The sequence below is a fragment of the Canis lupus genome, chromosome 23 (genome assembly GCF_048164855.1).
Source record: "Canis lupus baileyi chromosome 23, mCanLup2.hap1, whole genome shotgun sequence".
NCBI classification, from domain to species: Eukaryota; Metazoa; Chordata; class Mammalia; order Carnivora; family Canidae; genus Canis; species Canis lupus.
In genome coordinates, this window is record NC_132860.1 from 16,387,712 (window position 1) to 16,403,323 (window position 15,612).

Sequence of the window (15,612 nt, forward strand, 5' to 3'; positions counted from 1 at the left end):
TGTTTCTGACCTTCACAGAATCTCACCGTGGCTTGCTACTGTCCTCTATCCTTCTTGTCACCGACACTTAAGAAGTGCCAGAAAAAAAGCATTGTTTCTCTAGTAGATTCGTTCAGCCTTGCCATGTGTCATATGGAAATGACCTTAGACCACTGAATTGGGAAAACCCAACAGATGCCAGCCGCGGGATCCCAACCTGCTTACCAGCCTGTCTGCCTGGAGATCGTTGCTTATGTTGCAGTGTCTGAGACAGCTGTTGACTGCATGACCTCCTTCTTTCCCCTTGGGAGTCCTTTAAAAAGCTTCAGTTCTTTCTTCCTAATAGGGACATGATTGATTTTTGCCTGAAGTTTCCATATGAAGGCCCTATTCCCTGATCTCTACACCTAGCTAATACTGCTCTGGCTAAGTGATTGAGAAAATAGCCTGGGCCATGCGCAGGAGCTTTTGGGCAGCACCCCCATTACCACCACCATCATGGAGGAGGAGGCTTGGGTTAAGATGTAGACTCCGGAACCAGTGACATTTTAGCAGTAGAAAGAATGAGGAGCCGAGAAGTACCAGCCAGGGTGCAGGCAACTCTAATGAACCAGCCCCAGGATTGCATCCCTGACTGTGGGAGTGTTTCTAGGGAAACAGCAGTGCCTTCTGGTCCCATCTGTGGCTGTGGGCGTTGGATCACAGTATTCTGGGGAGCATGCTAAGTACCACTGTGGGTGTCCTTTGATAGCAAAATGTTAAGAACACATGGAAAGTCCCCCAGGAACTTAGCAGTAAAGCATCAGAGATCCCCAGTCCGTTCGCCAAGTCTTGTCCATATTCCTGGCCCCCTTCTTTCCAGACCTCAAAACTGCACACCTTTTAGACTACTCTCTCGCATTGTGGCTGCCAGATGTGGAAATGGACAGTAAATCCATTGAATGGCAGAGAACCAAGTGAAACAAGCAATTAGAAAATGATCAAACTTGGTGTATGTCTGTGACTCTGCAGGGGAGTGATTCAAACCCAATCAAATAGGTGGGAGGAGAAGGTGTGAACTCAAGAAAGGCAGAAGAGGGATGGGAGTGTCCAGAATAAAGTCTCAGGTGGAGAAGGAAGAGGTCAGTGTGTTTTCTCAAAATCTATTCCCTGACCCCCACTTTCCCCTGCTTTATGCAGATCTCCTCACTTACCTCTTCTCAGGCTTCTGGAAAGAGTCAACACCTTTTCCCCTCCATTCACTTCTCAAGCCACATCCTGGGATTGCACCAAAACTGCTGGTGACAAAGGATCCTAACTGCTTAATGGACATTTTAAAGTCTTCAACGGGATGACAGCTTTCCCTTGAAACTCTATACTCACTTGGCCCCATGACACCACACCCCAGCATATCCCCATCTCTCTCCGATTGCTCTTAATTCCCTTGTGGGTGACTCTCACCTCCCTCGGATGCTTAAGTTAAGCTCCCAGGGATCCATCCTTGGCCAGCCACTCTCACTGTACATCATCTCCCTGGTGGTCCCATCTGTCACTGGGCGCTTCTCCCACCTACCTGCTGATAACTTCCTAACTAAGATCTCCAGCCCTGACTTCTGCCTGAAGCGTCAGACCCACAGCCGCACATCCCCAGCTGCTCCCTCGGGCACTTTAGTCTCAGTCTGGCAAAACGGAGAACATCTTCCCCCCCCAGAGCAGTTCCTGTTCTTCCTCCCCATCACAGTCTAGGATAGCACCGTCTGCCCAGATCTAGGAGCTTGAAACTGAGCATCTTTCCCCCAAACCCCATTGCCAGCCCATCACCGAGCTCTCCTGTCCGTGTCTCCCCCCTCACATCTGAGTGCAAGCCTTGTCCCTTCCTCTGCAGGAGCCTCTGACTAGTTTCCCAGGCTCAAGCTTATCCCCTTCAAATCTAGCCCCCATACTACCCAAAGTTATTTTAAAAAACCCCAAAAACTCACAGCGACCACGTCATTAAAGGATGCTTAAAATCTTTAAAGGACTCTCCGCAGGGCACAAAAGCAGGCAGAAAGCCGGGTGTTTGACACGCTTTCCCCTCTGCCTGCCTCCAGCCCGCCGCACCCACCCTGCTCTGGAGTCCGTGGGGGGAACGGACAGCGAGAGCCCCAGTCCATTCCACGCTTTCTTCCCTCCGTGTGTTGGCTCATTTTGTCCCCTCGGCTTGGAATTCCCTACCCGCTGCCTCTTCCCCAGTCTCCTCCCTGTTTCCCTCTGGCCTGTTAGACCCAGCACCAGTGACCCCTCCTCTAGGGAGTCAGCCTCAGTGGGAGAAAATGCCCCCTTTGCCCGCATGTCTCTATCATTGCATCACCACCCTGTAAAAGAATGTTCTGTTGTGTAAAAGTCTCTCTTTCTTTCTCTCTCCTTCTCTCTCCTTCTCTCTCTCTCTCTCTCTCTCTCTCTCTCTCTCTCTCTCTCTCTCATTAAACCATGGGCTCTCAAATCTGGCTGAACTTTAAAATCGCTTGTGCTCCAGCCCCAGAGATTATGACTTAATTGGTTTGGAAGGGGACCAGGAATCATCTTTTGGAAAGCTCTTCAGAGGCTCTAATGTCCATCCAGGGCTGGGAACCACTGCGTTAGACTCCAGGCTTTCTGGGGACAGATTGTACTCCTCATTTTTGTGTCACCAGGCCTCGCACAAGGCAGGGTACATAGTCAGAGCTCAGTGAAACCTCACTAATGCTTATTAACAAATGGATCTGCTGGCAGTGTATGTAATTCCTTTCTCCCTTGGTCAGTGGCTCCTAAAAGCACATCTGCAGGCCAACTGTATCAGAATCACTTAAAGAGCTTTTTAAAAAATACTGATTCTGGGTCCCATCCTGAAAGATTCTGATGAGTAGGTGTGGAGTGGTGCCAGCATCTGTTAAAAAAAAAAACAAAAACCCACAAACTTTCCAGGTGCTGGTTTGGGGCTGCCAAGTTTGAGTGATAGGAGTTGAGCTAATTCTGCTAGTCTTTCCAAATCCACCTTGAGTGTCACCTACTCCAGGAAGCCTTCTGTGACTGCTCACCATCCCGGGTGTCCCACACAATGAAAGGGACTAAGGGCTCCTTCCTCTTCTGCTTCCCTACGTCTTCACGCTGTTTACTTGTCTGGATCTTCCAGATTCTCCTTTCAGGCAAAGTCTGTATCTTCTTCCTATTTGTAGGCACGTATTTGTATGTTCTCTGTGCTTAGGACAATGCCTGACACCTCCTGAAGACCAGATGACAAAGAAAGAAGAGGGAGGAAGCGTGGTGCTCCGTGCCATCTATGTTTTCCCGGCTGCCCTTGATGTGGTGGTGTCCCAACACCTTGTGCTCAGCCACAAGCACATCCGTTACCTGTTTACCTCACCTTTGGTCTACAGCATCCCAGCTGTAGGTATAGAGCTGGACCCCTTCGACCCTGCCCTGTGGCTGCCCTGAGAATTATATAAGTTAGTGTATGTAAACACTTGATCAGTGCTCGGCGAATAGAAAAAGCACCAGATGAGTATTACCTCTTATTGTGGCCGGCCTTGCTTATGCCCTCTGCCTTCCCACCCCAGCTTTAAAATGCCCTTGCTGGGGATCCCTGGGTGGCTCAGCGGTTTGGCACCTGCCTTTGGCCCAGGGCATGATCCTGGAGTCCCAGGATTGAGTCCCGCGTCCGGCTCCCTGCATGGAGCCTACTTCTCCTCTGTGTCTCTGCCTCTCTCTCTCTATCTGTGTCTCTCATGAATAAATAAATAAAATCTTAAAAGAAATTAAAAAATAAAAAAATGAAATGCCCTTGCTGGGCCACCATCCTCCCTGGTTGCCTTCTCTGCTGAGTCCTCCCCAGGCTGTGTGCCCGCCAGAGCAGCTCTTTCACCTACTTCCTTACCATGTTCAGTCCTAAGCTTTTGGAAGGCCAGAAGAGCCTCCAGCTCTGGCATCCCTTCTACTTTAATTGGAAATCAGTTTGTTTATCAACAAACGGAAAGTTAGCCTGTACCAAAGCGTCGATATTTTCCTACACAGAACTCAGGAACTCTAGACCTACTCCTGCTTCTGGCCCAAAGACAGGCTGAGTGCCAGCGATGACTCACCATGGTGCATGGGTGATGGCCCTCCTTTGGGTTTGGCTACAAGAGACTGTGCGTGGCTGCACACACAGGCAGGAATACCAGACAGCTTTTTGTGTGGCTGAATATATTAAGTTTCCGAGGACTGCCATAACAAATTACTGCAAATTGAGTGGCTTTGAACAACAGAATTTTATTCTCTCACTGTTCTGGAGGCCAGAAAACCAAAATCAAGGTACTGGCAGTACTGTGCTTCCTCTGGAGGCTCTAGGGGACGATATTTCTTGCGTCTTCCAGCTTTTGGTGGCTCCTGGCATTCCTTGCTTTGTAAATGCATCACTCTAGTCTTGGCTTCTGTCTGTATGTCTCTCCATGTTCAAACGTCCCCCTCCCCTCTCTTATAAAGATAGTGGTCATTGCATTTAGTGCTCGTCTTAAATGCAGAATGATTTCATCTACAGATCTCTAATGAATTCTAATGAATTCAACTTATTTCCAAATAAGATCACATTCAGAGGTTCTGGGTAGACACGAATTTTGCAGGAGACACTATTCAACACACTCAGTATTTGGCAAAGGAGGAAGATATGTTTTGTTTTGTTTTTTAATAATAAGGGCCCTGGTGACCTTCTCTGAGCAAGTTGGCTTATTTTTCCATTTCTGCCCCCAATCTGAAAAGAGTTTGATGCAATTTACACTAAACACACAGTACAGATATACCAAACCATTAAAACAGAAAGGCAAAAGTCAACTAATAATCAGGAAGAAGAAAGGGGCATGAAATCCAGAAATATAAGCTGGCAAAACACTGATTCTTGAGTCTCCTAGAAGTTAAAGCAGATATGGACCTCTGTTGGATAGTTCTCCCACCTTCCATTAGGAGAGAGACAAACTTTCCCTTGATCCTAAGTGTAGAAAGTCTTCCCATGGGAACCCAGAATTTAAGAAAACATGGAAGACTTCCAGGGACTGGTTCTTCTGGTGGCCTCCCATAAAAGCTGAGACAAAGTGTTAATTTGTTTTCTTATAAAGGCAATTAGAACATGAAGGAGGAAGGCCTTCATGGGTCCTGGCAAATAGCTGTGAGCTGTAAGGATAAGGTGCAGAGAAGCTTAAGGGGCTAATACTTAACAGATCCCTTGAGGGGGGAGTGAGGGGAGTGAGTAGGTCACATTCATTGCCAATTGCTATGTTCAACACTTCATAAATATTTTCTCAATCTGGCCTCGTCCATATAGCCAGGCTCAGTGGTAGGTCAGGGGCACGGAGTTTAGTCGAACGTGTTTCCTGAATCTGGAAGAGAAAGGCCAAGTAGCAGTTGCTGGGAGGGCTCTGGGCAGGAGCCGAGGAGTAGGCAAATCATAGATGAGGTCATTAAGACGGACTCAGAAGGTAGGTCCTTGCTGACATTGTACCTTAGCAGTCTGAAACCTAAACCCTCAGGTCATAGCAGATTCAAATTTTTATATGACCTAAGTTCTGGTGGGCAAAAATAAATATATTGCTTCCGTATCTAACTTTGTTCCTGTTGAGCCCCCATGGTCTAATTCCAAATACTTTGTTCCAAATACTTTGTTCCAATCACATGCAGATATGTGGAGCAGCTATCTTTGCCATTTTTCTCAGACACTTCAAATGTAAATTCTATCCATTTCATTACCTTCCCAAGCCCACGAACTCGACCCCAGAGTTGACACTAGAACCAGGGGGCTCACACAGCCAGCGCACAAGCTGCAGTGTCAGTGGGAGAGAGCTGTACCTCCCTGGCCTCCTCTCTCTCCACTCTGGGATATTGTCTTATGAGATACCACAGGACCTCGCTGGTCCCCGGTTCCATGGTGTCATCCTCTGAGATTCACTGAGTCCCCATCTGATCTCCAGCTGCAGAGACTCCTCACCATTCTCTGCTGTGGCATCATCCCTTCCTTGGCTGATTCTGTACCCTGTTCAATGGCTGGTGTCCTGGCCCAGGGACTCAGGGTCCTCCCCTCTGCTCTGGGACCACCAGAAACATGAGGGCTAACTCAAGGACACATCCATGTCTCCATCACTACTCCTTGCCTGCTGTACCGTGATGGCTCAGGGGGCCACCTTTCTGATACCCCTGGGAAGTGAGAGACACAAGTACTCTCTACACAAAGGTCCCCAAGCTGAGAGAGAGTCTGTTTCTCCCACAAGAACTTGGTTTTAGGAGGCAGAACAGCAGGCTCTTCCAGATGCATAGCATAGGTTAAAAGTGCAAACTCCAGACTCAGGTTAATGGGGTTTAAATCTCAGCTCCACATTTTATCAGCTGTAGGACTTTGGGCAAGAGGTCCCTGAACCTTTCTTTGTCTCATCTCGGCATCTGTAAAACAGTCCTAACCCTATAGGTTTAAACAGACCACTATGCATTAATGTAAACATACGTGCACGCCTACAGAACAGAACCTCGCACTTCACAAGTGTTCTACAAGCCTTTGCTGTTGCAATTATTAGGAATAGTGTTTGGATTAACATCAATCCATCTTCAACTCTCTCCCTTCCCTCTCTCTCTCTCCCCCCAAAGCTCAGAATCTCTTATGAGGTAGGAAAAAACCGTACACTGACTGTATGCTTCAGTTTCTTTCACCTACCCCTGGACCACAGCTTTTCTTTTCCTTTTTTTCTATTTATTTGCAATGGCCTTAGCTGACAGTACCCATCAGTGCTGACCCCATTTTTCAGTGTCCACATGGGGAGAGTCATGGGGTTAAGGGCATGCGGGGAAATGAATGAACTAAGTTCCCATGTCCTCCCTTCACTAAACAGTGTCTGGGAACCTTGGTGGGAAGAAGCTGCGCCCTAGTGGTGGCTGGATCTGTGCATTTGTGTCCCTGTGCAGGACTCGGGGATCGACATTGGGGACATCACGGCGAGGAAGGCTCTGAGAAAACAGCTGCAGTGCAAAACTTTCCGATGGTACCTGGTCAGTGTGTACCCAGAGATGAGGATGTACTCAGACATCATCGCCTATGGTGTGGTAAGAAGCGTCCCCTCGGGGCTTCACGCAGACACAGAGGGCATGGCCAGGCAGAGGGCTAGAGTTGGGGGAAAGGACTGAAGGAGCCTTTAGTCTCCTACATGAGACCTCTGGTAGACCAGCAGGACAAGGGGCAGCCTCCCATGTGGGACCTCTGGTAGACCAGCAGTTGGGACACAGCCTCCCATGTGGGACCTCTATAGACCAGGAGATGGGACACAGCCTCCCATGTGGGACCTCTGGTAGACCAGTGGACAGGACGCAGCCTCCCATGTGGGAACTCTGGTAGACCAGCAGATGGGACACAGACTCCCATGTGGGACCTCTGTAGACCAGAAGATAGGACACAGCCTCCCATGTGGGACCTCTGGTAGACCAGCAGACAAGGGGCAACCTCCTATGTGGGACCTCTGGTGGACCATCAGACGGGACACAGCCTCGCATGTGGGAACTCTGGTAGACCAGCAGATCGGACACAGCCTCCCACATGGGATCTCCGGTAGACCAGTGGACAGGGGGCAGCCTTTGGTGTCATAGCCAAACCTTTCTGTTCCCTTGTTCTAAAGTCTCTCCTTTAGAGTCTTAAGCAATTTAGCTCTAGCTTCAAACCTGCATGTTCTACTTATTAAAACAAAAACCTGCAGTTAGGGTAGCCTTGCAAGGTAACATAAAAAACACCCACTGTTCCCCAGAGTGAGTGCCAGAGTTCTAGCAACCAGCCCGCATGCTCCCCTGTCTAAGGGCTTACACTCTCCACTCATGCACACGGCCTCCAGGAAAGGAGTTCTGGAACGTAACCTTCCCTGGTTCACTGTATTTTGAGGGATGTTTCAGTCCCACCTGTTGGTTGGCACAGAGCAGTCACACCAATGGAGGGCAGAGCACAGGGTTTGGATCCAGAAAGACCCAGTACCAATCTTGGCCAAGCCACTTGTTAGTCAAGTGTCTTAACATCTATGGGCCGCTGTTTCTTCCTATGGGGCAAAATAATACTGTGCTCCTAGAGTAGAAAAAAGCCTAAGATACATAAATATCATATATCCTGACAATTTGCATGTTCTGTCTCAAGTTAAGATGCTTTGACTATGACAAACTACCATTCTCCCAATGATCTCAGGACCATTCAGCTCAAAGTATTTTCAATGATAGCTGATTGATTTTTTTGATATCTCATCTGGTTTTTGCTTCCTGAACACATAGAGCTTTTCTGCTGACAGTTATAAGCTCTCAAACCTACATAGAGGACTGCTGCCATGTTACACGAGGAAACAGAAAGGCAAAGTGACCTTCCCATGTTCACGTAGGTCATCGATGGAGAAACTGAGTCTAAAACATCGGCTTCTGATATCACTCTGCTTCTTCCCTTTGGAGAGTATTCCCTCAGGCCTTTTGGATATCCCGGGATAAAACTTGAAGGAAGAACTGAGGCCTCTTCCTTGGATGAGCTGTGATCAGAACTGAGTTCAAGGCCTGCCTCAGCAGGAATGTATCACGCAGAGCATCTGCCTGGGAGGGGAAGAAGAACGCTTGCTGAAGATTGGCCTCCGTGTTCTCTGTGGGCCTCCCAACTTTAACATCTTGGATTCTCCAGAACACAGAGCCAGGATCCCAGGAATCCCCGTATCCCCCATCAGACCTCTGTTGTCTAGAAGGCCAACCTGTAGGAGGGGGTCATATTCTCCCACAAAAGTTTCTACGGCATGGTTGACACATCCTGAGGAAGTTACTCAGTGGCCCCTTCCGTCTTTACTTCTCAGGCTGGTGTAATTCGGGTGCCAGAAAACTTAGCTGGTGCCACCTGGCTATTACCTGAAACTCCATATGCTGTTGTCTGTGAAGTGCCCGTCAGTCCCATCTCCCTCCCCAGGGCCGTTCTGAGGACCAGCTGTTGCTGGTGCCCCCACACTCTGCCCATAGCAAGTTGTGAGTGATGCTTGGCCATGCTTGAACCCAATCCAGAGAGGATGGTTATGCTGCTGTGGCTCTGGAGAAACCAAGCCAGGGCCAGCTTCTAGATTCATGTTCTCACCAAGCTGTCGTTGTAGCTGAACAGTATCAGCCACAGTGGGAAAGCAACAGTGGAGGGGTGTGTGTGTGTGTGTGTGTGTGTGTGTGTGTGGCCATTGCAGTTCTGGGTTTTGATCAAAGGTATCCTTGTCTTCCAAGCAAAAGGGTCTCATCTTAATGACACGTACAGCAGGTTTACCATATGGCCCTTTTACTGCCACACCCAGAAACCTTTAGCTGATCAAATAGTAAGTGGCATATACAAGGTTGTGATGTGGATCTGTCTGAGTCCCTAGTTCAAGCTGTTTTTACTCCTATGTGCTGAGAAGTCATTCTCTCACCATCCCAAAGGACTGAGCCATGCAGCCATCCCTGGGGCTGGCGGAGGTCTCCGACCCCCCACGTGTTCATCTACCAGCTGCTGTTTGGGGCCCAGCCACCTCCCCTCCCTTCTGGCTCCTCCACAGGCAGGGCTTGGACAGAGCAGAGCCACGCTTGCTTGTCAAGGAGCGTAATGAACTCTTAATGGGGGCAATAGGGTGAAGATGGGCAAAGCAGGCTTAGCCGCAAGAGCAAGAGGATTTGCTGAGGCTGAGTCATTCTTCCTGGTGATTATTTTTATTCTGAAATGCAGAGACCAGATGTCCTCTCAGGGGTAGAGTTTCTTTTTACTTTTTCTGTTCTGACTTATGCCAAACTACATTGCTCAGGTCAAATAACCTCCTGGGACTCTCAGTGGGGCCGGGGTCAAGTCTATAACCTAGCCCATTAATCCACTAATAGGTCCCATTAATGACACCTGCGGGCAGAAGGGCCTGTGGGCCCCATTGTGTGGGCATGGGTTTCCCCTGGATCATTGAGCCCCATGGGGGTCTTTGGATTAATCCCAGCTCTAGTGCTGACAGCAGAGTTGGAGCAGCATCTAGAAACAGACATGCCCGGCTTCTGAATGTTAGCTTTGCCATTCACTCCTTGTGTAATCCCGACAATTTACAAAACCTTAAAAGCTACAGTCATACCATCTCATGGGCATTTTTCAGTCTCAGGATTGTCCCCATCTGGATGATGGGAAGAACTTGTCACTTGCCCACTTCCCAATGTCATTCATCTGGGAATGCCATTCCTTTGTTCACTATCTTCATTCATTCCTTCCACATGTATATTGACTGTCTGCCATGTGCTGTGCTGGCCCATGTCAGAGACCATGAGAAAGACCAAGACCTGGCCTGGTCAGACAGGGGAGAGAGACAGACACATGGAGAAGTGCCAGGAACACGCACACTAAGTGCAGCAACAATTTAAATGGAGGTGCTGGTGGAGCACAGGGCCATGGCCTTCCACCCACACTTGAGTCAGGAAAGACTTGCAGAATGACAGAGAAGCTGAAGACCAAAGGAAGAGAGGGGTTTAACCAGACTAAGAGAAAGCATAAGTAGAGGCAGTATGGGGAGGGGTCCGTGCCACAGGAGCGGCATCACAGCCAGGGAAGTGAGGCAGACCTACTTGCTATGCCACGGCTCCTAATCCTTAAGAGAGAATATTGCCAACCTGGCTGGGTTCTGCTGAGCATGAGATGGGGTGACCCGTGGAAAGCGCTGAGCACAGTAGCTGGCACACAGATGCAGCTCTAACAGCAGGTTTCCCTTAGTGGCTGTCTGCAGGGTTACAGCGGTCATGAGAATAGCTAACAATTACTGCACATTTGCCATTTGCCAGGCCCTGTACTCCGTACCTGCGGGTGTTGTTGCACTTACTCCTTCTAACAATCCTCTGAGGTGGGGGCACCAGTCCTATCCATATTTAAGAGAAAAGAAAACAGACAAGAAGGAGTTGTGTTCTCTGTCCAAGACCACACAGCTGGAGCCAGGATCCCATCCCAGCCTGTGTGTCCCCACAGCACCCACAGACCACCTGCTTCATGGGGAAGGGATGACACAGAGCCGGGAGGCCTTTATCAAAAGGTACCACCTAGGTCCTCACCCAGAGGATGGCTTTGAAAACCTAGGAGAAAGCCAAGTCTGACACCTGCGCTCTCTGGACCTTTCTCCCTGTGACAGCAGCTCGAGGGTCTCACTAATGGATTACAGTCCTCAGCTTCATAGAGGGTGTTTACATGTGCTCCCTCACAAAGGCAAGCCGAGTAGTTGTTTTATAGAAGAGCATGTTCTGCATAGATGTTTCTGGGGCTCTGCCTAGGGTTTATATTTCTTCAGGATCTCCAAACTGCAAGTTTGGGATTGAGACGCCTTCACCGCAGTAGAGGAGAGGAAGTTCAGGAGAAAAGAACTGGACTCTGTTCCTTGCTCCCTGTCAAGAACAGGGTATACATAGAGCACACATGTGCCTCTGGCTGTTCCATTTCGTACCCCTTAATTGGGTTCACTGCATTCCTGCCACAAGTCATCAGGACCGTGGAATATCAGGCACTGTCAGTCTTTGTCTGGCCTCCTTGGATAGATGACCCACCTGTGGTCCATTGCCCTGGTCTTCCCTGAATTCCAATATCCATTTCCTGGTCAAAACAGAGTTTTGCTGCTCACACGAGCTATATAAGCAAACTCAAGGTAAGGTGGGTAGTGATGCCACAAACTCTCCTATGGGCACAGGAACTGAAGTACAGCTGGACAGGGGCACTAGAGCTGGGAAGCCATAAAGCCATAGCAGGGGCACATTGTGTCTAGTCCTGTCTCAGGCTTCATATGTTCCTGGCCACAGCTGGATTTATCTGCCAACACATGGCCCAGCAGATCCTCCATACCCAATCTAAATGGCCTCACAATTCTAGTGGCCACCACCCACTGACCCCTGACTCTCTCACCGAGAGTTCTAGCACAGAAGAGGATGATGAGACAGTTACATTCCAGAAAGAGAAGGATGGAGGAGAGAGAGAGAAAGAAAGAATTCTTAACTCATCCTAAACTGCCTGTTGGTGTCCACTGTGGTCTACTCAGCTGTGGCTGGTGACCAGGGCCATGTGAGCTATGTGCTGTCCTTTCCAGAGACTGGGAGTGGGCTTATTCCAGAAAGGGACACTGAAGATTGGCTTTCTTACCTGACATGGTAAGGCATTGGTTCTGTTGATTGCTATGTGCCTGTAGGTGAGGCTAAGAGATCCTTCTCTCTTTACCTACTGCCTTGGCCCCCTCCTCTCTTATTCACCTGCCACTCTGGAGAATCTTCATCATCTGGGCACCCCTGGGGCCAGGCTAGCCACTGCTGGATCTGCAGGAGGCAGAGAAGACCTGGTCCCAGAGGACATCTCAGGCTGGAAAGCAGCTAATCTGTTGCCCACTTCACCCAACCTTCCAGAGCAAAGACTTTTATCCAGGGATTATTAAAAGCCTTTGTGCCACCTCTGTGGAAACAGAGAGAGTGAAAACCCTAGCACCATCTTTTGTGTGTATGCATGCGTGTGTATCTTTTATTCCTACCTAGACTGTCTCGGTTTATTGTTTAACAATATGAGAATGTTTCTCTTTCACAGGAGACTGGGTTCCCTCAGCGGCTTTCTGCCAGCCAAAAGCTGGTGCTTGTTGCTTTCATAGTATTCCAAGGGCCTCGGGTTGATTATGGAAATGGAGCCTGTCTCAGTGGAATGCTGGCTTCTCCTGATTTAATGCATTTGTTTCTCTGCTCCTTTCTCTTTGGTGTGGCCGCCTCTCCTCTGGCGTGCAGCTGCAGAACTCTCTGAAGACCGATTTGTGTCTTGATCAGGGTCCGGACACAGAGAATGTTCCCATCGTGTACATCTGCCACGGGATGACACCCCAGGTGAGTTCCCTGGGAGAGCCCCCTGTGGGGGTGTACTCAGGTATGTCTGGCATGGGGAAGGATGGTTAAACTCGTGTCATGGTGATTCTAGGCCCAGGGGCCTCCAGGATTTTTCATTAGGAGTATGCACATGAGTAAAAGGGGAGAATCATACCTGCCTTGCCTGGAAGGAAGCTGGGATAGCCAATGCTGGGGTGCCTGGATCCTCAGGAGTGGGGAACAAGGAAGGCGATCAATTCCTAAAGGGGAACACCTGCCTTCTTTGGGGAGGCTGTGGGTAAATCACAGTCCTGGTTCTGGCAGCCATGCCCTTCCCTAACAGGAGGGAACCCAAGGGCCCCCCAAGCTCCCCGACATCTCATAATCCCTTCAGAGTGCCATTTCATAGCCTTTGGGGCTCTGCCCTTTAGTAGATCACAGCTGCAGTCCAAAATTTATAGCCACAAGAGCTTTTCTAGCTCGTCTGACCTTCTCCTGGTGGAGAATGAGGGGAAGCTATCAGGAAAATAAGTTATCCTAGGAAAAATCAGCCAGTCACAGCCTAGGCTTCAGATATCCAAAGAGGATGCGGAGACACAGACAAGAGAGATGACATATCCAACAAAGTGCAATGGACCATTGCCCCTGGCTGCCATAGACTAATCTGTTCTGATTTGACATTTCCAAGTTTACTTATCTTACCCCCAGAATTGCAATTTTTTTTAAAAGATGGTATAGAAGATATGTATATTTGTGCAATCATACTTCAGTGTATATAAAAGAGCCGTTACCCCCCTCAACACGCAACCGAAGGCTATCATGATATACGCGTGTCACCCGGCATACTGTGCTGGGCCTTCACGTCAATTGTCCACTGTGATCTCCTCCATCTCTTCCTTTCTGTGGGCCCAGCTGCTGTGGCATCACTGACTGGTCAGTCAGATCACACTATCCCCACACCACACCGTACAGCAACTCATTCTTCATTCTTACAATGCTGTGATATTTTTCAGGGTGGACTATTTTTATGTAAACTTTTTATTGACGTGTAACATGTGTATAGAAAGTAGACAAGTTTTAACTGTACAGATTAGTGAACTTTCAGAGCAAACACACCCACATAACCAGTACCCGGATCAGGAAAAAAGCATTATTGCCCGATTCTGAATTTTATATAAATAGGATCATAGGGTGTATGTCTTCTCGTGTTGCCTTCTTTCTTTCATCATTATATTTATAAAGTACCTCCATGCTGCAACATGTAGTTGTAACTTTTATTACTATGTAATATTCCATTTTATGAGTATACCATATTGACTATACACTTACGGCTGATGGACACCTAGGATATTGCGAACTTGAGAGTATTATGAATACTGTTGCTCTGACCATCCTTGTTCATGTCTTTTGGTGCACATATGCACTCATTTCCTGTGGATTTATACCTAGGAGTCGAACCACTAGTCATTGGGTTGCTCTGGTTACTTATAGCAGACATTGACTGTATAGTGTGTAGTCTGCTGGGGCTGCCATAACATAATGCCACAGGAACTTTATTTTCTCATAGTTCTGATTCCTGGAAAGTTCAAGATCGAAGTGCTGGCTGATTTGGTTTCTGGTGAAGGCTATTTCTGGCTTGCAGATGGTTACCTTCTCTGTGTCCCCACATGGGAGGAAGAGAATGAGTGAGCTCACTGGTATCTCTTCTTGAAGGGACACTAATCCCATTGGATCAAGGCTCGACCCCTCATTTAACCTTAACTTGAAGATCTGGACAATTCTCAGCCTGCTCATATTTTTTAAAAATGAGAAAGCTTCTTCTGAAGAAAATACTGAGTGCAGCAAAATGACTATTTGATTAAGAGATTGTGGTGGGACTCATGGATGCAATCCACCATCGCAGCTGCAGAAGCCATAAATGTCGAGATGGGTTCATAGCAGCAGAGACACTGGCAGCCTGAACTAAAGAGAGAGCAGGACAGAATGAAGGCAGGCTGATGGGCCTCTTGACTTTCCCAAGACAGGACCGTAGAACATGCCCTCTTCCTCAAGAAAAGGGAAGAATGGTGCTGAAGACCATTCAGAGATCATCAGCGATGCCAGCCCACCATAGCCCTAAGAGCAAGGCTGTCTCCTCACAAGGTGGGCCTACCTCTCCGGTTTCAGTGGGCCAGGATGACCCTGTCCAGTGCCTCAGGAGTGGGACCAAAGCAGGGAACAGCTTGGGCAATGCCACTCCAGCAAGCCAAAGGGGCAGGCAACTGCACAGAGCCACGGGGGTGACGCTGCCACTCCAGTGGGCCTGGAGGGCAGAGCATCAAGACCAAGAGGGTTATTCTCAACCCTTGAGAGCTAACGGAAATAGTCTTGCCAAGGGTTTGGGCTTGTTTGGGACCCATCACTTCCTTCCTCCCAACTTCCCCCTTCTGGAATGCGCTTGTCTAGCCCATGTCTGTCTGACCACCGTATTTTGGAAGCACATAACTTATCTGATTTCATAGGCTTTTGGCTGGAGAGAAATTTTGCCTCGGCATAAATCATATCTTGAGCTTCACACACATCTGATTTAGATGATACTTGGATGATATTTGTACTTTAGACTTTAGAGTTGACGCTGGAATGCCTAAAGACTTTAGGGGCAATTGGGATGAAATGAATGCATTTTGCAGCGGAGAAGGAAATGAACTTGGGAGTCCAGGGGCAGAATGCTACAGACTGAATTGTATCACCCCAAAAATCATATGTGAAAACATTAATCCTGCCTGTACTTGGAGTAAGGAAGTAATTAGGGACAAATAGGTTATAAAGCTGGAAACCAAATCT

At 48.4% G+C, this 15,612-nt stretch overlaps 1 protein-coding gene across 3 annotated transcripts in view; it reads left to right on the top strand.

Annotated features, from left to right (window-relative positions):
- Positions 1-15,612, top strand: part of GALNT18 (polypeptide N-acetylgalactosaminyltransferase 18) — a 337,820-nt gene that overhangs the window by 278,967 nt on the left and 43,241 nt on the right. For all 3 annotated transcript variants that reach the window (XM_072794063.1, XM_072794065.1, XM_072794064.1), the window contains 2 exons: positions 6,895-7,032; positions 12,715-12,810. In XM_072794063.1, coding sequence (XP_072650164.1) covers positions 6,895-7,032; positions 12,715-12,810 — 234 coding nt within the window. The remainder of the gene's footprint in view (positions 1-6,894; positions 7,033-12,714; positions 12,811-15,612) is intronic.